Source organism: Chelonia mydas, chromosome 8 (genome assembly GCF_015237465.2).
Source record: "Chelonia mydas isolate rCheMyd1 chromosome 8, rCheMyd1.pri.v2, whole genome shotgun sequence".
NCBI lineage: Eukaryota > Metazoa > Chordata > Testudines > Cheloniidae > Chelonia > Chelonia mydas.
In genome coordinates this window covers 85,359,467-85,383,954 of record NC_057854.1, presented here as the reverse complement: position 1 = coordinate 85,383,954, position 24,488 = coordinate 85,359,467, and the positions used below count along the sequence as shown (strand labels likewise).

Below are 24,488 nucleotides of genomic sequence, written 5' to 3'. Positions count from 1 at the left end.
AACCATGCAAAGCAAGTTTTTTTAACTCTTAGATTTTGACAAAATGTAAAAAGATTTTCTCCTGACCACTGAAAAACATATTTTTGACCTAGGTACTACCTAAGTCCTTCCTACATCTCAAGTTCCTACCATCTGCTGTTGAGGTGGGCGGGGGGGAGAAGGAAATGTTTATAATGACAAACGTGTGGCGGCAGTTGTCTCCCACTCTTTTCAAACTTCGCCAAGAAATATTGAGACCAAAGATTGAAAATTCATCGTGAAAAATAAAAACTGGAGAAAGTTCTAAGTACTCGAAAAGGGTCTTGGAATAGAAACCCTTGTGTAACCTTCAATATAAATGTTCTGATGTAATCCACCTATAATAATAGATCAGCTGCAGCATGAAATAGTTTCATTTTTCTGAGTCACACAAAGAGAAGAAGACTGACTCTGTAGCAAGCTGAGGCATTCATTAGAAAGGTGAGCCAGCTGCTAATGCCGTAAAACAAAAACAGCCTCCTTCTAAGCTCTGGCAGTGAGTTGCATAGCAGCCTGGGAGAGAGAAGCTCACACAAATGAATGCTTCATATTTTACTTGGTTCGTAAGCTCATTGTTCTGCAGTTGTAGAGCATTTGTGTATGTATGGGCCTATGCTTGGTTTATGGACCTAGAATATTAAAATAATATGAAACCACTTCCTAGGAACTCTGTGTTTGGTAGGATCTCGTATCCTCCCCCATTAATGAGGCATACTCCCAGTGCACTTGTATAGTTTATCTTCTATATTGTACCATGCTATGTGGAAGATGTACTGTCTGTTGGGGAGGGGAAGTCATTGGGCACCCTGTTTACCTTTGGAGTGGAGCAGAGAGATACACTTCAGACCACCTAAGCATCTTTCTTCCTCTCCCTTGCTAACCTGTGAAACTGAACTGCTAGCTTTCAAGCAGGAAGCGCCCAATAAGTTTGGTCATGGCTCCTTCAAATTTCTTCCTCAAATAACCGATATTCAGTCAGTGAAGGAAAGCGGAGTCTCACAGTAGGACATTAGGGGGCTCACTGAACATGTTTGGGGAGGACTTCAGTGTCATCCTAGGGGCCAGATTGCCATATACAATGATAGGATTAAAGGGCGTCACAGGCTGAACCTGGGGATGTGGGTTGGGCTAGAAAGGTACACATTCTTCCTAGAGCCAGTAGTCATTCAACCTCATTTTAGCTGGATAGGGCCCAATATTTAAAAGGGTAATGCTACTCAGAATTGTCGGCCATGACAATAAACAGCAACTCTACCAATACAGAGCTCTACTGTATCTTTTTTTACAGTTCTGCGGCAAAACCATCCTGCACATTACTGTACAAACTAGCTGAGTTAGTTTTTTCTCTAAGAACCCCTATTCACAGAAATAAGGTCATGACTATTAATGTCAGAGAAAAGTCCACTCATTTCCCCCAACCTTGTTAAAAACACAAGCCAGAATTTCCTTTCGCATTTGTTCTACACCATGGATTTACTCCAGTGTAAGTGAGAGGAGAATCAAGACAATAGTCCTCATTTGCACTGTAGATTGGCCCAGAGCCATGTTTTGTAACTAGGTTAAAAGTCTGGTGACAAACCCCTTTCAAGGATAAAAAAGATATTTAGGGAAATGGATACAATGAAAACAAGCAATAATATATTCTTACTGGTAAAAGTACCTTTTGCGCTCTGTGTGTGTGTGTGTGTGAATTAAATGATACAAAGGGATATTAATATTCCATTTGTCCCATCCCCCACTCTCAAGTTTTGCCTTTTTCCTGACTATGATTCTATATCCTCGTTGCCGTATCTCTTTCTTTTATTGTTTATATTGCACCCAGTTTAGACTGTAAACTCTTTAAGTCAATCCCATATCTAAGTTACATGTTATATAAATCATTACGTACATCTTTGATGCTGTGGAATTAGTAAACACTGATTAAAAGATGTCTACTTGCTAAAGGTGCAAGGAAACCTAAAAAGCAGGAAAAATAGAGTGGAGGCTAAATGATGAGGAAGGAAGATTTTCTGATCCCAGTAGAAACACCGGAACTGTACAAAGTATATTGTCAATGCTCAATGAGAAACAACTACCATCTAGAATCATAGGTTCAAATTACAGAAGGACTGATTCATCCCTTCCTTCTCCTGCAATAGTTACATTGCGTTGCATGCTGTGTGAATGCAAAGGGTGGGGTTAGATTTCTTACAAGAGATCAAGGCTTTTATTTATTTATTTTTTTAAATATGACACTATGAATAAATAGGGTCTGTTCTGCATAGTCACCAAAAAGATCACATGCTTTTTCCTAAGCACAGTATTTTACCCTGGTGTCTTTGGCCACAATCCTCCCCAATTATTATTATTTTTTATATGATCATGGTGCCCATAACCCCTACTCATGGACCAAGATCCCAATGTGCTAGGCACTGTACAAACATGGAACAGAAGCAGAGTCCCTGCCCCAAAAAGCTTACAATCTAAATATAAGACGAGACAACTGCTGGATAAAAATAGATGGGAAAGTACAAGGAAACAATAAAAAAGTATTAGTCAGCATGACTGGCAATTGGGTCAGCATGCCAACAGCCGAACTGCTGTAAAGTTTGTTTGTAGGCACCACGGAAAAGGCGCATTTTAAGGAGGGATTTAGAAGAGGACAATGAGGTAGCTTTATGGATATTCATGGGAAGTTCTCTTAAGTATAGCAGCATGGGAAGAAGCACAAAGGTGCTTGTGTGAAAATGTAACTGGTGGGTGATGGAGGCTGGCATCATTGGCCAGTTGGAGGCAAGGAGTTGCTATCTCAGTGGTGAAGGAGAGAGAGGCTGTGAAGGGCACTGAAGGTGAAGACAAGTAGTTCTGTTTGACACACGGAGGAGGGGGAGCTAGTGGACAGATGCAAAGAGAGGGGTGATATATTCAAAGCAGCAAGTCTGCAGAATGATCTTTGCAGCAGCATGCTGACTGGATACAAGTGGGGCAACACTGCATTTGTCAAGGCTAGAGAAAAGGCTGCTGTAGCGATAACCACATAAGATGATGAGAACCTGGCCAAGAATTTTAGCTATGGATAGGAAAGACTGTGTATTAGAGATGTTGTGCAGAAAGAAACATGTTGAGGATTGCTATGGTCAGCTGGATGGCCGCCTTCTGCCCCAGAGCCAGCTGCACTTCAAGGGTGCTGTAGATACAGAGTGGTTAAAATAAACTGAAAGAGGAGGGCAAACTCTGAGAGCACCAAGCCAGGAGGAAGGAGCCCTCTGCTTCACCAAACCAGGGCCAGGTGCGGACTTTGTGCATTAGCAGAGCCAGGGGAGTTCTGCACTCCACTCCCCTTTCTACCCCGGTTATAGTGTGGGTAAGGTGCTTTGGGATCCCTCAAGTGGTATGGAACAGTAGGACAGTGCAATGGATCCGAAAGCGACCATTACTGTGTTATCCCCCAGGGAGTGTCTGTGGCCTGGGCCTACACTGCTGTCTCCCTGGCAAGTTCTCGTTTTATGCATGCAAACGCCTGTTCATGGGCCGCGAATGCCAGTGGAGCAGCAGTGCTTCCTTGGGCAGCCCTAGAGGCACGTCAGCTCCCGCCGGTCTCCGCCCGGCTCCCCAGGCGCCAGGGCCTCCCAAGGTCAGCACCCAGCGGGGGTACGCCACAACGCCCTCCATCCTGCGCCAATGAGGGACAGGCTCAGGCGGCGACGCCCGGCCTGGTCTCCGCCCCCAGCCGCTTTGTGCAATGCAAGGCGGAGCTGCTGGCTTGCAAGGCACTCGCGGCTGCTGGCACGGTGTATTACAGCGGGCGGCTGCACCTACCGCCTGAGCCAGCCCTGCTTCCTATCCCTGCAGCCGCCAACACCAGCCGCTTTCCTCGGTCCTCCTGCCGCCACAGCTCCCCATGGAGAAGGCTGAGGACGGGTCCCAGGGCTTCCTGCCGCCCTTCGAGCACTTCGCCACTCAGGCCATCCACGTTGGGCAGGAGCCGGAGCAATGGACCTCCATGGCCGTGGTGCCCCCCATTTCTCTCTCCACCACCTTCAAGCAGCAGGCGCCCGGCCAGCACTGCGTGAGTGGGGACTCCTGCGAGGGAGGAGTGGAAGGGGTGATGCGGAGCGAAGGGAAACGTGGGGAGTCAGCGAGAGAAAGCGCGGCGGGCAGGAGCGAGCGGGTCACGGATGCTTTGTTTTAGATGAGAGGAATGGAACAGAGGGTTTCAAAGGCTCTCTTCACCTGTACGGAAATGAGGTGGGGTAGAAGGTTTACTCCCTTCTAAAGCAGAAACGTGCGTCCCTGTAGGTCCAGCTCTGACCCTTACACAAATTATGCGCATGTAAACACACGCACATTTGTAAGGGAAACCAATTTGTTTCCTGTCCATTCAGACTGGAAATAGTGGTGTGTTTTTTTTTAAATCCAGTTTCGGGGCACAAAAAGGATGTAAAGCGGCAAACTATTTACAGCTGAAGAGTTTTTTAAGAAGTCCCAACAATTTTCTATTTTGCAAAATTGCAAAACAAACTTATTTTCCCTGGAGAAGGCGCTTTCCAGTATGCCAAGTTTCAGCCAAAAACAAAAATTCTCTATGATTGGTGTAAATAATCCTCCTTTCTATCACAAAAAGGTCGAGAGTGGAAATGCAGACTCATTTTTAACTCTAGAGATTCCAGGGGATACCATAGAACAGAAATCCTTTGCCACTGCACATTATATAAAACACAGCTTGGAAGTTTCATAAACCAGCTGGCAGCTGCCCAAATAGCACCTGTCCAAAGCAGCATATCCACCATTAAATACTCAGTGCAGAGACATGTTATGCATTTAAAAATCAACATTTATAATGCTTAATAAAGTTTTTGACTCTTTAACCATTTAATGCATGAAAGTCTAGCAATGTCAGAATGATGAAAGAAGGGGCTTGGCTGCCCGAGGGAGGTAGTGTGCAGTAAGTTAGTGTAGAGTAGGTAGTGTACTTTACATTCTTACCCTATCTCTCTGTGTGGACACCCTTACTGTGCATTAAGTGTACCCTTAGGTAGTTTAGCTTAACTTAATTCAGATTGGAAGTATGTTAATAGGCACAGGGGCATTTTCAGTGCTCAGTAAGGGTATCCACATGGGGGGGCGGGGTTATGCAGAATAGCTGGTGCTCAACGGCTACTTTGGACTTTCTCCCTGTGTAGAGAAGCCCTAAGTAAAAATGCAAAACAGGCTGGAAGAAAAACATAATTCCCTCCCTTGTTTCTGCTTCGTTAGCGCAGAATTGTAGCATGAGTCAAGAGAAGGCAAACTTGTTTTCCTCTGAGACTAGTCAGCTTGGAGCCTTAATTTCTCCCACAATTAGCTGAATGTGGATCAGAATCAGGTCATTAGACTGTATTTCTGCCTTCAGTCTGATTTCCCGGTAGTATTAGTATGGGAGAAGAGTAATAGAAAAAGTTCCTTGATAGTTTGTAGGCATGGATATATGGTCCTTACAGGTTTCAGAGTAGCAGCCGTGTTAGTCTGTATTTGCAAAAAGAAAAGGAGTACTTGTGGCACCTTAGAGACTAACCAATTTATTTGAGCATAAGCTTTCGTGAACTACAGCTCACTTCATCGGATGCATCCGATGAAGTGAGCTGTAGCTCACGAAAGCTTATGCTCAAATAAATTTGTTAGTCTCTATGGTCCTTACAGTTTCTCTTAACTGTAATACTACTAAAAAGTGGTCGTACTGCAGAGCAGAGCAAAAAGCAATGGAATACTCCATAAACTACAAATTATGCTAGAGAAGGGGTTGTACTATAGGCTGAAAGGAAACAATTCCTGCTGGCAGAGTTCAGAGACTGAAATGCCATTGATTAGGAGCCAAGATTTTTACCTGATTAGTGATGTTTTGGATGCCCAGCTTGAGACACATTGAAGGGGCCTGACTTTAAACAAGTGCTGAGTACCTGCCCCCTGAAAATCAGAGCCCTCTAAGATGTCTCAAATTAAGCACCCTAAATCAATAGTCATTTTAAAAAAATGACCCATGTGTGCAGGTCCAAATATTACTATCCCTCCCTAGTACTAACTTAAGTAAACAAATGAAGCCAGCAACATCAATCTTTTCCCTCCACGTAGAGGTTTCCCCACGATCTGAAAAAACATACAGCCTCTGAGGGAAATTTTCAAAGACAAACTAAAAGTCAGTGGGAGTACCTAACTCCTCCTCTTTGTGCCTTTGACTCTCTGTAGATATGTTGGTGTAGATTCCCCAAAGTGCTTTTGACATCAGGAAACTGATAGCCAGATGAATGTTCTGTCATTTATCACGTGGTCTATGGGCAAGCAGAATACTACTTCAGCTGAAATTTGATAGCAGAATGTAATCTGGGTCCATACTGTAATAAACAACAACCACAGAAAAACCTCCTCCGTATTGTTAAATTAATTTGTTTCAATTAGAATATAAGAATGGCCCTACTGGGTCAGACCACAGGTCCATCTAGCCCAGTATCCTGTCTTCCAACAATGTTAGCAAACATTTGCTGCTCGCTTTCCATAAATAAAATAGTTTCCACAAAAATTTCTGCCAGTATTCTCTAAGAATTTTAAGCAGACTTTGGGCAATAATTGTGAAAAATAAACTTTTGAATTCATAAATGTGATATCTTCCCCGCCGCTCCCCACTAAAACCCTGATTCTAAGCATTACCCTTATTTAACTAAGGAATGGAAACGTACCATGTGATCATCCTGTTCTCTCACTGTCCTCCTGACAGAATTTAAATTTAAATATCAAATACTTGTGAATGAGTAACAGACCAATAATTATTTGCCAAATTTGAGTTAAAATAGCAAATAATCACAAGCTGTTTACAGTCAATTGGAGAAGAGAAATACAGGAGAGCTAATGGAATATGCTTTTTATCCAACTTTCTGAGCCACATTCTTACTGCAAGTTCAAAGATAACTTCCTTACCTTGTGTGAGCTTGTATCCGAATCCAGAACAGGATGAAGAATCTCTTTATACAGGGATTCTGAAACTAGAAAGACATCAGAATACTTAACCAGACTCTCCCCTACCCCCACTTCTTCTTTTTTTTTTTTTTCCTTTCCCCTGTTGAGTTTCTTTAGACAGAGCTCCAATGCCCCTTTCAGGGCTGTTGGGCTTATTGCACCAGTGAAGGTCTTCCCAACATGCCAGTTGGAATTTAGGATGACTTGTGCCAAGAAAATACTTGTCCTTTTGAGGATCATAATGTTTCAGACTGACTTGGTGGCTTTCAATATCTACGACAAGCTTTCTGCAGCACCTGCCTTGCAACTGGCAGAGTGTTGTGTGTGTTAAAAGGGAAGCTCATCTTTCCCTTTGATTAGCCCTGGAGGTTTTGGATTCAGTTCAGTTTATTATTGCAGATAGGTAAACATTTGTTCTGAGGCAGCTTATGTAACTACCAATTATACATTTTGGCATCCCTGTGTGACTCTCATGCATTGCTCGAGACTTGGGACAGCACTGCATTCCAGAATTGTGGAACAGGATTCAGGACCTGGTCTTTCACCATTTGAAGCCAGTAGGAGCTCTACTGTTAACTTCAATGGATGCAGGATCAAGCCCCAATTACGCAATATTTGAGCCTGGGCCTGAAATACTGATTGCCTCCCATTGAGGTCAACTGGAGTTAAAGTGCTTGGACACTTTGCAAAGTACCAGAGAGATTATTATGTCCTATTTGAATGTCCATGAGGGAGTCTCATAAAATTATTGCTAGAATAAGATGATTAAAATAAGCTGGTGCCAAAAAGGAGTTATTTTTAAAATGGTAGCAAATTAATTTATTGTAAAATTTTATCTTCATTATAATACAGCCTGTACTTTAACGAGCACACACTGCATCCAGATTTCCCATACTAACCCTTAAGTTTTAAAAGTTGCATGTGACTTAGACGTACAGGCTAGATTCTTAGTTGATGTAAATTAGCATAGCTACATGAAATCTGTGGAGCTGTACAAATTTACACAGCTGAAGCTCTAGCTTCAGTTCCCAAAATGGAGGGATAAATGTTAATGCTTGGAATTGAACTACAGAAGCCCCTTTTAGTAAAAGTAGTCTTTCAATGTGAGGCTAATTATCAACAAAATATTACAGGACATATTAAAACCTTACCAGCGAAATTAGGTTATGTCTCAGAGAAATGACTTACTAGAGCGTATGAGAGTGCTTAGTTTGACTGCAAATAGGTTGTCTTCTGTTCTGACAAGCAACAGGTATTGGATCCCTGTGTGTGGGGTGGGGGGGGTCTACAACAACTTGTGATAGCAGGTGGCTATTTTTTGGATGCATAACTTAGTGTTAGGAATATGGATCTCTTGGATGGTCTAGGATTTTACCAAATTTTAAGACAGGTGATTGTCAGTACAAGTTTAACTAACTATATTATTGTACAGTACCTCCTCCAAAATCCCCAACACTTACTGTTGTTTTTGTATCTTATTTTCATCACAGGGTTTCGAATATAGCCGTAGTGGAAATCCTACTCGGAATTGCCTGGAAAAGGCTGTAGCAGCACTGGATGGAGCCAAGTACTGTAAGCTCTCAGCATTTTCGTTAAGAAATATGTCAGCATGTGTATCTTCAGAGTGGACTACAGTAAAAGTATCCTAAGAGGGTTGGAGCACTGGAGTTTGACCACTAACAGTAAATCATTTAACTCAGCTTTTGCTGTCAGCATTTACTTCAAGTGTCAGCTTCTTCACTGGTCTGATCTTTTTTCTTAGAATATACCTGAATTAATATTCTTTAATCAAAAATGCTAACAATGGTTAGTACAAAAATATCAACTCCACTCTAGGTCCACTGAACGGCACTCATGCAGTAACATACTATTCAGTTTAAGTAAGAGTGGCAGAATCTGGCCCTTTATAAAACATTGACACTAAACAGGAAAATGGGGGTGACAGAAATTATGTTCATAACATGATGTAAAGACATCTCTCTATAAAATATAAATGTGTCTTTGTTCTCTGCCACAGTGATTCTTTTTTCTGTTCTAGGTTTAGCTTATGCTTCAGGCTTAGCGGCTACTGTGAATATTGCACATTTGTTAAAGGTGGGAGACACTGTTATCTGTATGGATGATGTTTATGGAGGTAAGTAAGCACCAATATATGTTAGGTCTTAACTGTGTTAGCTGTACACCTCTTAAATATATTAAATAATTGGAAAGAATACTTCATGCAATGAAAAGTCTTCTGTAATAACAGATCATTGCTTTGTGACTTCATTGGCCAAAGGTAGAGATGTGAATGTTTGTAGAATGGTTGCACTCGTTTAAGCTGGAGAACTCAAAAGGTGTGGCTAACTGGTGATGTCTGCTTCTGAGAGGAAAAGTCCCAACCCATTTAGCTGTGCACAGATAAATGTTGATTCTACTTAGGAATCCAGTAGCTGCTAAAGATCCAAAATGGCCCCAGATTGCCAGTGTTCCAAAAAACAAAACAAAAAACCATCATCTCTGTCATTTCCTCTAGATTACCTGTTCTGCTCACCAGCATCACCTCAATCCTGTCTGGATTGAGTTTCAGACAACTCTCATTCCAAACTATTATCTTTACCAGGGACTGTGGAAGCCTTGTCTGAGTCTGTTTGAGCTGTGAGTTCTCCATATATTGATAACATTGCTGCCCATGTTCTCTTGTGATCTTCTCTAGAGGCCTCACAAATGTGAACAGGAGTGGTGATGCATCCTTATGGAGCCTTACATGGGGGAGGGGTGACATATCCTTATTGAGCCTCCAAATGGTAGAGAATTGTTCATATTACTCTGGGAACTTTCAGAGGAAAGAATATATTAATGGAAGTGTGACCTTGTCCACTTCTGCCAGAGTCTTTGAGAAAGTAAATACTACCTCAAGATTCCTGTTTCATGGTCTGCAGAGAGAGCTAGAATAATCAGCATGGTCAACAGCTGACCTTTGGTTGTTCATCACTGCAAGGAGATAATCAATCTAGCTAATATAGCCTCCATATCATATACAGGTCTTGAACTAAATTGAAAAAAAGCAGAGGTGTCCAGATGCCACCAGAGTTGATTAGCTACCTCTTCAGCAAAGGAAAGGTTAGGGAAAGGCCAATCACCGGCAATATTTGTTAAGATGTTTTCTTGAGCAAGAGCTGGACAGTATGTTTGAAGGAATTCAGCACCTTGCCCTCCATTATCCACAAAGCAGTTTCTCGTAGTAAAAAAAAAAATGTTGACTTATTTTCCAAGCCACTTAGATTTACCTGGCTGGCGAGTACATGAAACAGTGTTGCTGACTTAAATTTACAGAGGAAGTGGTGGCATTTACTTCTCCACTACCAAAACCAGCATTGCCCGAGACTTAAATGCTCCACACTACCATCTTTCAGGCTCTAGCCTTTCAACAGTGACCACTGGAGACTGGGGATACTGACCCCTGCCATCTAGCCTCTATTGGCTGCTGTTACAAACAGGTCATCCATATACCAGGATGACCTGTGGGAATAGCTTAAAAAAGGGGGGGGTTACTAAGGAACCAGTGTGTCAGAAGATGATAAATCATCATAATGTCCTAACCAGCCATCAGTAAAGTAGGCTGCTGGCTGTAGAGTATTTCTCCACAGAAGTATACAATCCAGTCTGGTCCATTACTTTCCCAGACAGAATAAATGGAAAAAAGTCTTCTACCCTGATGAGAACAAAAATGAGCCTTGATCTCCACCTGAAAAATATAACGATAGCATGACAAGGGTATGATCCTCACATTCCCAACCCAGAAATAAGATCTAAAGAGAGTCTGTTTACGTGTATGGAGCCAAAAGGAATCCGAGAGTTAAATGTCAGATGCTTATGTGATCCCAAGTTGACTCAGAAAACCCATTCTCTACATGGACATCAAAATTGCCTTGGTGAGATTGACATCTCTCTTTAAATTGGTTATTTCCAGTGTTTAAAAAAAATTAAATAAAAAATTACACTGGATATGCCAATAGCACTTGGTCATCGCTGTAGGCTTTGTGGCTAAACCTCCGAGTTAATGAGCTCATACACTGGCAAATGAACCCTAATTAAGGTAGAATAGTAGACTAGAATAAAAATTTGGTGGGGTTACTCTAGAAGAAAATCTAGGCCTTTTTTTGGGAGGTGCTCAGCTGCAATGCACTTTAGTGGAATTTGTTTGCATGCAGCGGCTTTGAGTATCGGGCCATAAACCTTTTTGTACTGATGCAGCTTTCTTAAAGAGAGGCATCAATGTAAAAATGGCATTTGTCAGATTTTTTTTTTTTTTAACCCCACTGTTATTACAAGGGATGCCTAAGATTCCCTCAAGAAAGAGAAATTACTTTTCTGATGTTTTCAGTTTGTTTCTCTGTGCATTGGACTGCACTCTGTATGGGCCTTTTGCACAGCAATGGGAAGAGAAAAATGTTTTTTGAAAAACAGATAAATATAATCAAAAATTGTCCCCACTGTGGATTCAGGGCCAGGTGCAGTATCTGTAATGTCCTTTTACGTGATTTAAAGAAAAACAAAACAAAAACTAGATTTCAAACTGACTGTGCCTCTTTCATGCTGTTGGTGGCTAAATAAGTTAGTGCTTCAAGGGAATGAGATCCATACTGTTATCCATGCATTTATTTTTAATTCAGACAGTAGATTATCATGGCTTGGTGTTTTCAGATGCATGTTGTAAGAATCACATAATTACTTTTGTTTTCTGTTCTCTCTCAACATTTCCTGTGAAAGAATTATAGAAGAGCTTAACTGAAACATGCCAAAGGAAGAAGCTTAGGGGAATATCCGTCTCCTTGCTTTTGTCACCACCGACTAATGGAATAGACAAGAAATATAATAATTGTAATCTCTCTTCCTGCTTCTTCCTTTCCTGCCTAAATTCTTAGTTAAGCCTACTAAATAGACTCTGAAACGGGTGGCCACTCTGAGGCTGCATGGTAGAAACACATGACTGTGAGGAGAATTAGGACAGGTGGGGGTATGGAAAGATGATGTGGAGAGTAGAACTGCCAGGGGCTGTAGGGAAGGGAGGAAACAGGCAAACTCAGGGCATGGGTACACTTGCAGATGTAGAGTGCTTTGAGTTAAACCAGCCTTCGTAGAGCGCAGTAGGGAAAGTGCTGCAATCTGTCCACACTGGCGTGGCCACATTAGCTGCTCTTGCAACGGCCACAGAGAGCAGTGCATTGTGGAAGCTATCCCAGGATGCAAGTGGCTGCAACCTGCTTTTCAAATGGGGGTGGGGTGGAGTGTGACAGGGAGTGTGTTGTGTATGTGGGGGGAGAGAGTGGTATTCTAGCCTTCTGTTTTTGTTTTTGTTTTTGTTTTTTTTCTCCCTCCTCTTTTCAGGTCTCAAGTTGGAAACCACTATTGGTGTGCACGTTGGGACCAGTAAAAAGATTTACTTTCAATCCTGACTTTCATCTTCCTTTAGGAAAGACTAATGTAATATTACAAAATAAAAAGTACTTAAGAAATTTATATGAAACAATAGCCCCAATGGTCTCCCATTACATCTACAGCACTGTTTGAAAATACAACACTCTGCAGCCCAGCATCTCCCATAATTTTGCTATGTATGAGCTAGTCACCTCCTGTGTGCAGTTCCAGAGACAGTTCAAAGCTGCAGCACTTCCCCACCCCCTTTCTCTGGCTGCCACCAGATTTTCTGCTTCCCTGGTAGCAGTCAGTTGTTGTGGTTCTCTTTTCTCCTGACCTTTCCCTCTGCCTTTTTATTTTCTTCATTTTCAGGTAGCAGTGAACAGCCTTCTTTGTTTTTCTTCTCCTTCTCTTGGACCAGGTATTCAGCAGTGCAGCAGCAAAGCTGCACAGAGTCTCAGCTTCAGTGTCTCCCTGCTGAGCTCTTCTGCCCCCTTTCAGAGATGGCAGAACAGCCATGCAAATACAGAGCTAAGTCCAGATGTTGCTCCATCTGGGAGGCAACTTTAGCAGGCTCCATGGAGGGTGAATTATGCGCTGCCTAATCTATCAGTGCAAGGGTCAGCCAGCTGAGGGCAGGGAGCATTTAGCCAGCCAGACATGTTGGGACCTGATCTCCCCAGGAAACTGTGACTGTACCACAGAAAAGCCTTATGAGGCGACCTAGAGCAGAACTGGGAGAGGCTCTAAGGACCAGGAGGACTTCATTCAGCCAGCCCAGTGGGGTAAATCCTGGGGCAATTCAAAATCATGAGGATAAGTCTGTAGCAGGGCTACCGTTGCCCACCCCACCCCCCCACCTCAGTCCTGAAATGGGTCCAGAATACTCTGGGGAAAGAATCTGGGCTCACAATTCATCCCCCTTCCCTTTCAGCTTGAGTCAGGACACTCTGGCAATGAGTCCCCATCCCCCAATGTGGGGGAGTGGGAGCCTGTGGGGGAGGACTCCCAAGAGAGAAGTTTCCAGCACTGTCAAGGGCCTATGCAAGGCTAGCCGCAAAAGACTCTGTCCAGGGCATAGCTGGCTGGTCAAGCCTGAAAAGCACGTGCCCCACTGCTCTTCTCCCCTCCCATCTCTTGAAAAAGTAAAGAACAAAAAGGATAAGAGAGCCCCAGAAGTATTTTGTCCTCCTTCTCTACCAAGGAAAGAGAACTATCAGACTTTGTTTCTGAGCAAGACACTGATAAAATGCAACAGAAGTATGGGTTCTTTTGTGTGTGGTCCGTCCCCCCTGTCCCCGGGAAGTTTTGAAGACGTGGAAAAAGTTGTCTCCAGTATACAGATCAAACCTAAGCAGACCCATGAGGACAAAGCTTCAGAGCAAATACTGCCTGCTAAATCCTCTCTATTCTTCTGTATGTATCCTTGAGGAAATAATGAGGAAGGAGTGGGAAGCTCCTGAAAAGGGTAATCATTTAAACAAGTACACGCTCAGATTCTACAAGCTCCAGGAGTCAAAAAATGCCATCACTGACATGCCTGAAGTCAATGCTGCAGTAACATCTCTAGCAAGGGATATGGTTATTCCAACCAAAGAAGACTTCTTTCCCAAAGATCCAGTGGATAGGAAGGTGGAAGCCACCCTCAGAAGGGACTTCAGTGCTTCCTCAGACACCCTTGGAGCATCTCTGGCAGCCACTTGCTTTGCTCGAGCCACAGTGTCGTGGCTGGAATAATGTAAAGCTCTTAAGGGCAGAAACCAAACCAACTTTAATTCTATACTTATGAAAATCGCCACAGCAACAGCATTTGTGTCAATTGATGCTATGCAGTTTTGTGCCATGGCATCTAGCTCTGTGGCCAGGAGGCATGGCTTTATCCCTATAAAGTAATTACTCTCTTCAAACAAGCCCTTTGCTTCTCTAAATTCACAGGATCGCTTTTCATTGGAGAAAAGTTGGATAAGATAGTGGCTGAAAATGCAGGTAAAATCAACCAATCCCTTCCTTCTCCACTTAATGCTCTTAAGAAGGGACTACAAACTCACATGGAGACAGACACACTCCTTTCATCCATTTTCTTTATGGAGGTTCCAGAGAAAAGACAACAGATATGTAAGGAAAAACCTTGGAACTGAGGAGTGAGGGGAAAACCTCCATCTTCGGTATCACAATGAGCAAATGTACCTTGGCCCAGACCTGAGCTTTGGAGACAGGATGTACTATTTTCAAGACCAATGGATTAGTTCAACCATAAACAAGTGGATTTGAGAGAGAACATGCCAGAGTTACTCTCCTGAGATAAGGGCTCCACCACACCCCTTCCTCTAGTTTCCAGTCACCTTGGATCCTGCCAAGCACAAGTTGTTCCAGAATGAGATCTTCTACCTATGAACATGGGAGTGATAGGATTTCCCCAAACGAATGCTTTTCAGGGTTTTACTCTGTTTTCGTCACTGTTCAGAAGGGCACAGGAAGAATTAGAGCCATCCTTGACTTCAAAAGGCTCAACAAATGGATGAAGAAAACAAAGTTTCAGATGGAGAGCCTAGCTTTGATAATGTCTGTCTGTCTCAAGGGAACTTCCAAACCTCAGTGGATTTGGCAGACTCATACCTCCGCATTCTAGTGTGCCCATTCCAGGCTTCTGAGATTTGCTTATGGCACAGGTCACAACCAGTGTCAAACATTTCCATTTGGTATCTCATCGGAATCTGATATCCACACTGGTCAAGTGCAGGTGCCCAATTATTGCTCAGCGCCTTCAGCCACTGGGCCTCCTGGTTGCATGCATAGGGATCACCCCAATGGGTGAGATCACATATCCAGTGTCTTCAGGCTTTTCTTTTGAAAGGATGGACCACTCCTCAGAGTGCATTCAACTTGAGGTACATGTCATCGACGTCTTGAAGCGGAGGACAGTCTGGGTAAATGTCAGCTGGAGTCATTCCATGTGCTTTTCAAACCCTCAGATCCTCACCACCAATACCTGCTTAGCGGAATGGGGATCACATCTAGAACCCAGAACAGTAAAGGATATCTGGAGCTCTAGGGGAAAAAAACCAACACAGATCAGTCTCTTGGAACTCAGGGCAGTCAAATTAGCTCTTCTAGGTAGCTCTGGAATCTCAGAAGGAAATTACATCCTGGTCCAGTCCAACAATATGACCGTGAATGCATACATTAAGAACCAAGGAGGGACCAGATGCAGTGCTTTACAGGTGGAAGTGATGGAGAAAATGGAGTGGGCAGAAGCAACTCTGCTTTCTTCAAGGCAGATCACATAAGAGGGAACTGAACCAAAAGGTAGACTTGCTCAGCAGGCCCACTGTTAGCAACTTGAAATGTTGCGTAAGCCAGAAAATCTTAAACCTCCTCTCGCAGTTCAGTCTCCCTCCAGCTGACTTGTTTGCCAATCACAAGAATGCAAAGTGGCTGAAATACTTCACCAGGGAAGCAGATCCCACGGCTATGGGGATAGATGCTTTGTCACACAGATGGCTTTAAGACCTGCTATACACTTTCCACCCTTTCCTCTCAAGGAAAGTGATCCATAAGATAAGGCAAGAAGAAGAAAAAGTGATAGTGTTAACTCCACACTGACCAAGGAGACTCTGGTTCTCTGACCTGATAGAATTACAGCCGGAACCACTATTGCACCTACCAGTGAGGCCCAACATCCTTTATGAAGGACCATTCCTTCATCTGGACCCAGACTGTCTTCATCTAGCAGCCTGGCTACTGAAAGGGAAGTGTTAGCTGTGCTCGGCCTATCTTCAGAAGAGATAGGAGACTTAGCTCTCCTGTAGGAGAGCTTGCATTCTAAAAGCCTAATTTGGACTAAATTCAGCCTTTGATGTTGAGCACAGAGCAAACCCAAAAGATCAGGGGATTGCAGTTATTCTCTACTTCCTTCAAGGGGTAGATAAGGAATTAGCCCTCTGTAGTGTACTGTTCCCAGAATCTTCAGGTTCCCTGGCTGAGAACCTTCAAGTTTCCAGGCTTCTCAGAGCAGTCAGACTGGCGGTCGGACTGACCTTCCCTAAATGGGATCCACCACTAGTGTTGAAAGCCCTAACCACTCATCCTTGTTGAACCCCTGACTTCTGTGTCGTCATACTATCTTTCCATCAAAACCTGTTTTCTGGTGGCCATCACATCTGCCCTATGAGTTTCAGAACTGGCAGCTTTATCTATGCAGAAACCTTACTGCATGTTTCACGATGACAAGGTGGTGCTACAAACTCCAGATATTTTCTTGCCAAAGGTGAACTTTCCTTTCCATGCCTCACGGAAGATTGCCCTCCCTTCATTCTGTCCAAAGCCACAGCACCCCACTGTGAAGCTGTGGCACACTTTGGATGTTAGAAGAGCACAAAAGATTTACATCAAGCATACGGAGTCCATGAGGAGTCAGGCATCCTGTTTGTCTCCTTCCAGCCAAACTCTAGGACTCAGTCTCCAAGCTCTCCCTTGCTAGATGGATCAGATTGGCTGCATTGTATACCTCAACAATACATAATGTTCCTGTACCAGAAGGAATCAAGGCGCTCTCCACAACATCTGTGGTGACCTCATGGGCCAAAAGAGCATGTGCTTGCACCACAGAGATCTGCAAAGCAGCAATATGATCATTGACTAAAACCTTTGTCAGATGCCACAGAGTGGACTTTGTCTTCTGCAGAGGGCTCCTTTGGCAGGACGGTCTTAAAGGTGGTGGTCCGGTAATAAACATGTTGTTTGAGCAATCTTGTAAAAGGGAGAGGTCTTTTTGTTTCCTTTGGGGGGGGGGGTGTTCTCTTATCCCTCTCTGGTCCTGGTCACTGCTTTGCATGCATAGCAGAATTGTGGGAGACAGTGGGCTGCAGAACAGAAAATTTCTTACCCAATGATTTCCTTTCTGCTAGCACAGTCTCCCACAATTCTGCCCCCCCTGGATGGCGTGTCAGTCAAGGGTCAACACATGCTTTGGATAAGTTACCATATAATCAAGGTCTTCTGTATATAGTTACTTGGTTGGCATTGGAATTATTGTTAACTATTTTTTCTACAAGTTTTTACGCAGCTTTGGCACAAATCATCTGATGGCAAGTCAAGAGAAAAGGGGAAATGGCAGCTTGAATTGCATACAGGAAGGGAATAGCCCATCCAGTCACTAAAACATACTTTAAAAATACAAAATTACTAGTCTAATTTTTGCGTAAAGCATCCTGCCTTTGTCTTCTTCCCAAGCCTTTCTTACCCATAAAATGAAAATAAGTGAGTGTGCTCTAGTGTTCTCCCCTCTTATAAGTGTAAAGCAGAAGCATATCTTTCATAGTACAATGTTCCTCCTGTCTTAGGTACAAACAGATATTTCAGGAAGGTAGCCTCCAAAATGGGTCTGAAGATTACTTTTGTTGACTGTAGCAAATTGGAATGCCTGGAGGCTGCAATCACACCAGATACAAAGGTAATGGAAGAATACTCCTGAATTCCATTTGCAGTGTGTCTTGAATGATTTTGTTTTGTTCCTTTTACAAACTATGTAGCAGTTCTTAGGACAGGTTTTTATTTATGGCAGAAAGCATAAACATAGATCTTAAAAGTTCTGAAGTCTCTTCTTGGGAACACTCTGCATTTGGATGGCAAATTCAGAACACTTCAGGGGCCATGCAGAGAGGGATATTTTTTTACTGGGCTAGTAATAAATGTTTGTTCAGAGGTGAATGTTGTAAAGGGGCTTCTGAGTTGAGGAGGGAAGGTTTTGCTGTTGACTCTGTTAATGGTTAAAGGCTGCTTTTTCATGGGTTCTTTTTTTTTAGTAATGACACTTTTCACAGCTGGATGGGAACATGGCATTTGGCAAACTAATATTAAATACAGCTAATGATTTTTAAGAGCTTTTCTTCAAAATATGAAGAAAAATTCACTATTATATTGGTAAAGCTGTTGCTAAAGGAATTCTAAGAAAGGAGTGTGTGTGTGTGTGTGAGATCCATAGCATCAGGCCCAGATGTAAGAATGTGAGGCTGTCATTCTGGTGCTCTCTTCAGAATATATGCAAAAGAAGAAAAAGAAAAAGTGTCCTTTTAAAAAAAGAAAGTTATAGGTGATGGTACCTGTAAAATACACAATGTATCTAAAACTAATGATTTCTGTTTGTTGAAAAATTACAGCTTGTTTGGCTTGAAACTCCCACAAATCCCACCCTGAAGATAATTGATATTCAAGGCTGTGCAGATGTCATCCATAAACATAAAGACATTATTTTAGTAGTAGACAACACTTTTATGTCAGCATATTTCCAGGTAAGCTGACTGGGTGTCTGAAATCATGGGAATGTTGGTACACAGTGATTTATTTATCTTTTTTAATGACTTCTAATGGCAGAAGGGATGACCAGTGAGGAAGTGCTCTTGGCCTCAGCTTTGTTTTAAAGCTTTCACGCTGAAAAGTGGATGCACAGTTGGCTCTTTAACTAATACAGATCTCATCCAAAGCACTTTACACCATTTAAAGAATGAATTGGAAAAAGAACTAGCTAGCCAAATAAAGATGTGAGATCTATTAAAACAGAGGCAAATTAGTTAATGATTGCACTAAATCAAACCAATTATCTAAGGCACTAGCACAGTGGTGAAGCTAATTTTCTACCTTCTTTAACTGTGACTTAACGTGACCTTTAAATGGATTTTCTGATTTGGTTGCTTTTATAGTTAACTCTTCTTTATAAGACTGAATTCTTCTCCTGTCTTGTTTGTTTTTTTTAATCTAGGACACCTTTCTGGGCCTTACACTGTGTTTTTAATTGTTTTCTTTTAAAAAATGTAAATCTGTAATCTCATTTGATTTGGAGAACAAGTGAACAAAATATTTTAACACTATAACCTCAATGTATTTGAACACAGTATCTTAGAAATATAGAAGAAACCCTTTAGCCTCTCAGTTACACAGTCTTTAGTTATTATTTGTGGTAATTTTGGTGCTTATTATTTTGGCCACAGAAAGCTCCCCTATTTTTTCCATGTGTGCAGTAGAAACATAGGCAGCAGGAAATAATTTTTCAAGTTAAAAAAAATCCTGAGGTATAGTGAATAAGATTCAGACAAAGTATAGTTTCCAGTTCATGCCAAAGCCACACACATGCACTTATCAGATTTAATGAAAATTAGATTAATTTACTGCATTTGGGGAACCAGAATTGTCACGTTTGGTTTGCTTTTTACTTTCTTCATAAATTTAGGAGGCGCTACAAAATAAAAGATTTGTAAGTGATTAAAGTAGATCTGCACAAATACAAAGCTGTAAGATTTGGCAATGTCAAGGTAATATCTCATATTCTTCCTTAAAAGCACTAGTTCATCAAAGAATATAAGCAAGTACTTAAGGTTTAAGTGTGTGCTTTTGAGTTGGGGCCCTAGTTTGAAAAAAGTTTAGTGATCTTTTTTTCTAATTTGGCTCCGAGTTGCTTCTGCAAGACTCGGTATGGAAATGTGTTGAAGGAGCAATGTATGCAATAACTTGTCTAGCTAGTATGTCTGTTAACTTGATCACAAGAGAAAATCTGTTTCAATTATTAACTCTGTAGGATTGTCTGACAGGTATTAAAAGGTAATATATTAAACACTTGAAGTTTTGCTACTGGAACAGTATGCTAAGAGGATAACTATCCCCATGAATTTATTATTACTTCAATATGTTGCATATAGAAGAAAGCACTAGTGCTTTCATTACTATTCCACTAGTCAGAGATGACAGCAAGACCATTCAAACTTCCGTACATAGTCTGAGAGCAAGCTTTTCTCCCTTCTTTTGTTCTGAATCTATTAACTACATTGGCCTTTTAACACACTAAACAAACACAGTATAAGGGTTAAAGAGTAATAATTTGCAGTCTGTAGTTTAATGACTGATGTAAAATCAGATCATTTGTTAGAGAAAGCAGCTGTTTGTCTTGTCATTTCCAATTACTCTTTCCTTGGAAGAGCAATTTGAAAACTTACGCAAATGTGAAGAATTTTGTTTCAGTTGCTCCTGCTCTAAACTCTTCAGTTTTCCTGAGGCAGTGTCATTAAGGTGAAAGACAAATCCAGACACAAATGTAAAAAAAAATGCAGTGAACAAATTGGCCTGGTTACCTGGGTTTTCTTTGAAGAGGCTCAGGGTTTTGATTGGCAGGGGAAGTTATTTTGAATGTGCAGTTAACATTGATTACGTTGTAAGAATGTTGAAGTGGTTACTATTCTGTATGTTCCTACAAGCTGTCTGGTAGATGCATTCTGTAAATGGAAATAAAATTTTAAAAACTAGGGGTAGGATTTTGAGAAGTGCTCTGCATTGCATTGCCTTAACTCTTCTCCCACTGAAGTCAATAGGAGATAGACAGTGCTTTTGAAACTCCCAGCCCATGTGTCTGTTACCTGAGTCTTCTGTTTTTGATCACCAAATTTCTGCTTTCTGTGGGATGAGGTGAGAGTAGTTTGTGATTGAAAATGGTGAAAGAATGTTAAATCAGATCTTCTATTTTTATTCTATTTTAGCGACCTTTGTCTCTTGGGGCAGATATTTGTATGTATTCAGCAACCAAATACATGAATGGTAAGCGTCTGAATATTACATAGCTCAAATGCTCTCTTGGTTTTGTTTAAAACCAATAATAACTGCCATAAAATACCATTTTCTATTGCTGCTTTATGCTCTTTGTTCTCCATATCTGTCTAAAGAGCTCTCAGAAATCCTTGCTATGAGGAAACCTATAAGTGGGTGGTTTCTCTACCCAGTTCCTGACAACAGCGCGTACCCAACAGATATTCTCCAACTGATTTGCCTTTATTTAGTTAAAATAGCAAAGCCCTAAAACAGGACTATACTTTCAAACCTAAGCTCTTTCCTGAGCAAGGTGACTAGGATTTCTCCCTCCAGAACCTTCTGCCTTTTTCTCTCTTGTGTGTGTTACTGAGAGCCGTTGGTTGTAATGACCCTCAACTGATTGAAAAGCACCTTATGTCCATGTGCAGAAATGCTGAGTGGAACGCCACAAGTGACTGGCATTAGCTCCTGAAATGTGTAGGGGTAAATAGTCAGTGGAAGCTTAATAAACTGGGTGCTGCTATGGGTGGAAAACACTTTCACAACAGATGGTGTGAACTCTGACTGCTGTCTTCCTTGATAGCTCTTAGCTCTGACAGCTCCCTCAGCCAGTGTGTCCCTTTAGATCATGGATATCCCCTTCTAAATCCCCACCTCTCATTTACAAACCCTCTTCTGCTCTGCAGGTCCTCCAGCTATGCATCCCACGCACTATGTCCTTCAGCAGTGTCCCCCTACCCACACTCTGGTTGGGCCACTCCCCAGCCAGCAACTGCAGGCAGCTCAGTAAAGTGAGAGCATCAGTCAGTGATTCTCAGATGGATTGCTGGCTGGGGCTGCAGTAGCTGGTACAAAGCTGGTAGACAACCCCTCAGCTACCAGGGGACGTTACTGGAGGTGAGAGATTGTTTGTTTGTTTCTCTCACCGCAGAGAGAGTATTCTGGCAATTTCAAGGGCTTCTCTGAGCTAAAGAGATCAATCAGTAGTACAGCAAAGGGTCCTTTATATTCCTGAATGGAGCTAATGATTTGATTTCCAGGATGAGTCAGAAAAATAGCTCTGTACTTCCTTACAAGACCGACAGCCTGTCATTCAGATACATATAGGGTCATGCAGCTGGACTCCTGGTTACAACACTCTATAAACACTGGTTATGGAAAAAAATCAAGCTTTGTTAAAGTGAACAGAAGCCACTAACGTGTAGTGGCCACTATCACTAAAACTGGCTAACAGCAGTATCTACTGTTGTGTCTGCTCCATAGCAACACATGAACTGCTAGATGGAAGTGTTAGGTGCTGGTGGTTTTTACCTGTTTTCTGGCAAGTAGAGAGCAGGGGTGTCACAAATGTTAGGTATTCTGAGAAGATGGAAGATACCAACTGTTCCACTATACAAGCAGGCCCTGCCAGCAGCTACAGAGCATAGCAGTAACCATGATCTTGGAGGAGGATAATCTGGATCTTGGCTTGAATGTCAGTGCATAGATGACGGAAGCAGTGAGGAGAAATATCCGATGTCTTGAACTGCAAAAACAGAAAAGGAAATATGTAGTAGCAGCACCAAGAAAACACCCCCCTAACTCTTTATGTATTGAAAGCTTCCTGTATACAAACAAGTTAACAACTTAATGCTCTTCTTTTATCTTCAGGTCACAGTGATGTTGTAATGGGATTGGTTTCACTAAATGGTGATGATCTCTATGAAAGGCTCAAATTCTTACAAAATGGTAAGTAGCCAATACAGGAAATTCTTTAAAACTTATTGGATCCAGGTATGCTTGTACACAGCAGAAAGCATTTGGTGTATTTACATATATGAAATCCATGTATTTAGGCTACAAATATGAACCAAGAGTTTAAATGGGATGGACTGTGGCCTAGTGTCCATATCACTGCATTGGCACTCAGATCTGGGTTCTATTCCTGTCTCCTACAAGTCTACCCAGGAGGTTGGTGGCGAAGTCATGTTGCTTCTGTGTGCCTCGGTTTCCCAAGCAGTAAAATGGGGATAAATGATACTGATCGCCTTTGTAAAGTGCTTTGAAATATGCTGATGAAAAGCTCTGTTTAATTCACTATTTATACTGCTTATACATGGAAAGATTTTTATACTATTTTTCAAGTGTCAGAACAGGAAGCAAAGAGAGTGGTTAATTGTCCTTTTAATTATGAGGGTCTGGATGTCCCAGGAGATTAGTAAAGGCTTCTATACAAGCCTCTGTTCCTTGAAATCAGTGACAACTTCCATTGAGTTCAATGGGTCCAGGACTTCACCTCATGTGTTTAAATTCATCCCGAGTCATCTATTGGCCTATATGAAATGAGTTGATAGTGTCAGTTTATTGCCAGGTGTCACAGCTCAGGGCAGTTGCACGTCTGATCCAGCAAGGGCAACTACTCTCAGGCTTCCAGCTCCCTAGCCATTGCCTTTCTTTAGTAGACACCCATGTCTCACCCACTTCTTACTGGCGTATTTCCAGGCTGCACTGTTTCCTGCCTTCACTGTGTTATCCCTAGCAGAGACAGGCTGCCCTTGCACTCTTGCTTGCGTTCTCTACAGAGACTGATCAGTCATAACTTATCACACAGCTCTTTCTGCACAGCCTATTTTATTCTTAAGGTAAAAGCACTACAGACAAAACATATTAAAAACAATAAAAACGCATACTACTAAGCTTACCAGTGATCATCCCAGCCCTAATACAGGATCTTCAATACTCCACCCGAGGGGTTTCTTGATATTTCAAGTTAATCACAGCTTCAGCTCAGAACAGACACCCAGTCTAATGGTGCCTCAGTAGGCCAAGTCCTTTCAATCCTTCCCTAAGGATTAGGGCCCTGTCCATTTGCTGGATCAGAAAGAAGGCCTTGAGCCAATTTGAAAGCAGGCTATTTATCCAAAAACGCTTTCTTTGTCTGTTGGTCTTGGAGAATCCGTTTGAATGAGTATATGTGCACCTTGCCAGGGGAGTGGCCTCAAAGGGCTGATAGTGGAGGAATTACATTTGCAACCCCCTACTGTACATACAGTTCCATAACAACAGACACACAATTACATATTTAATACAATGGACCCTAATGGTATTAACCCCAATTCAATAAGGTTTTACTTTAAAATTTATCTTAATTCCATAAGGTTTGTCCAGGATATTGTTAGTTTGTGGTTTGGATTTTTTTTTTGTTTTTTGACCCATCATAATTACCTTTTTAATGGGGACCAGTTCAGCCATGACCAAGGACTGAATATAGAAATGCCTTAAATGAGATTCAGATCCTGGAAAGACTTGCATACATGCTTAACTTTTAGGCTCTGTGAGTAGTCCACTGACGTCAATGGGAGTACTCAGCATATAAAAATAGGCATGTGTATAAGTCCTTTGCAGGATCAGGGCCCTAGATAGCAAGCTTTGTCAGGCAGGAACTGTCTCTTACTGTGTGTTTTGTACAGTGCCAACAGAATTGAGCCTCTAGCCCCACTGTACTACAAACCATTAATAACTGCCCTCATCTGTTGGTGGAGGTTGTCCTTTCA

At 42.1% G+C, this 24,488-nt stretch overlaps 1 protein-coding gene across 3 annotated transcripts in view; it reads left to right on the top strand.

Moving 5' to 3' along the window:
* The first annotated feature begins 3,714 nt into the window (after positions 1 to 3,714).
* The window catches only part of CTH (cystathionine gamma-lyase), a 40,675-nt gene continuing 19,901 nt past the window's right edge, over positions 3,715 to 24,488 (top strand). The window contains exons 1-7 of one of the 3 annotated variants that reach the window (XM_007063438.4): positions 3,715 to 4,066; positions 8,475 to 8,556; positions 9,023 to 9,118; positions 17,727 to 17,836; positions 18,543 to 18,674; positions 20,907 to 20,964; positions 22,606 to 22,683. In XM_007063438.4, the coding sequence (XP_007063500.1) occupies positions 3,899 to 4,066; positions 8,475 to 8,556; positions 9,023 to 9,118; positions 17,727 to 17,836; positions 18,543 to 18,674; positions 20,907 to 20,964; positions 22,606 to 22,683 (724 nt within the window). In that variant the 5' untranslated portion in view covers positions 3,715 to 3,898. The remainder of the gene's footprint in view (positions 4,067 to 8,474; positions 8,557 to 9,022; positions 9,119 to 17,726; positions 17,837 to 18,542; positions 18,675 to 20,906; positions 20,965 to 22,605; positions 22,684 to 24,488) is intronic. The other 2 variants (XM_043520842.1, XM_043520843.1) reach the window with 2 other exon arrangements.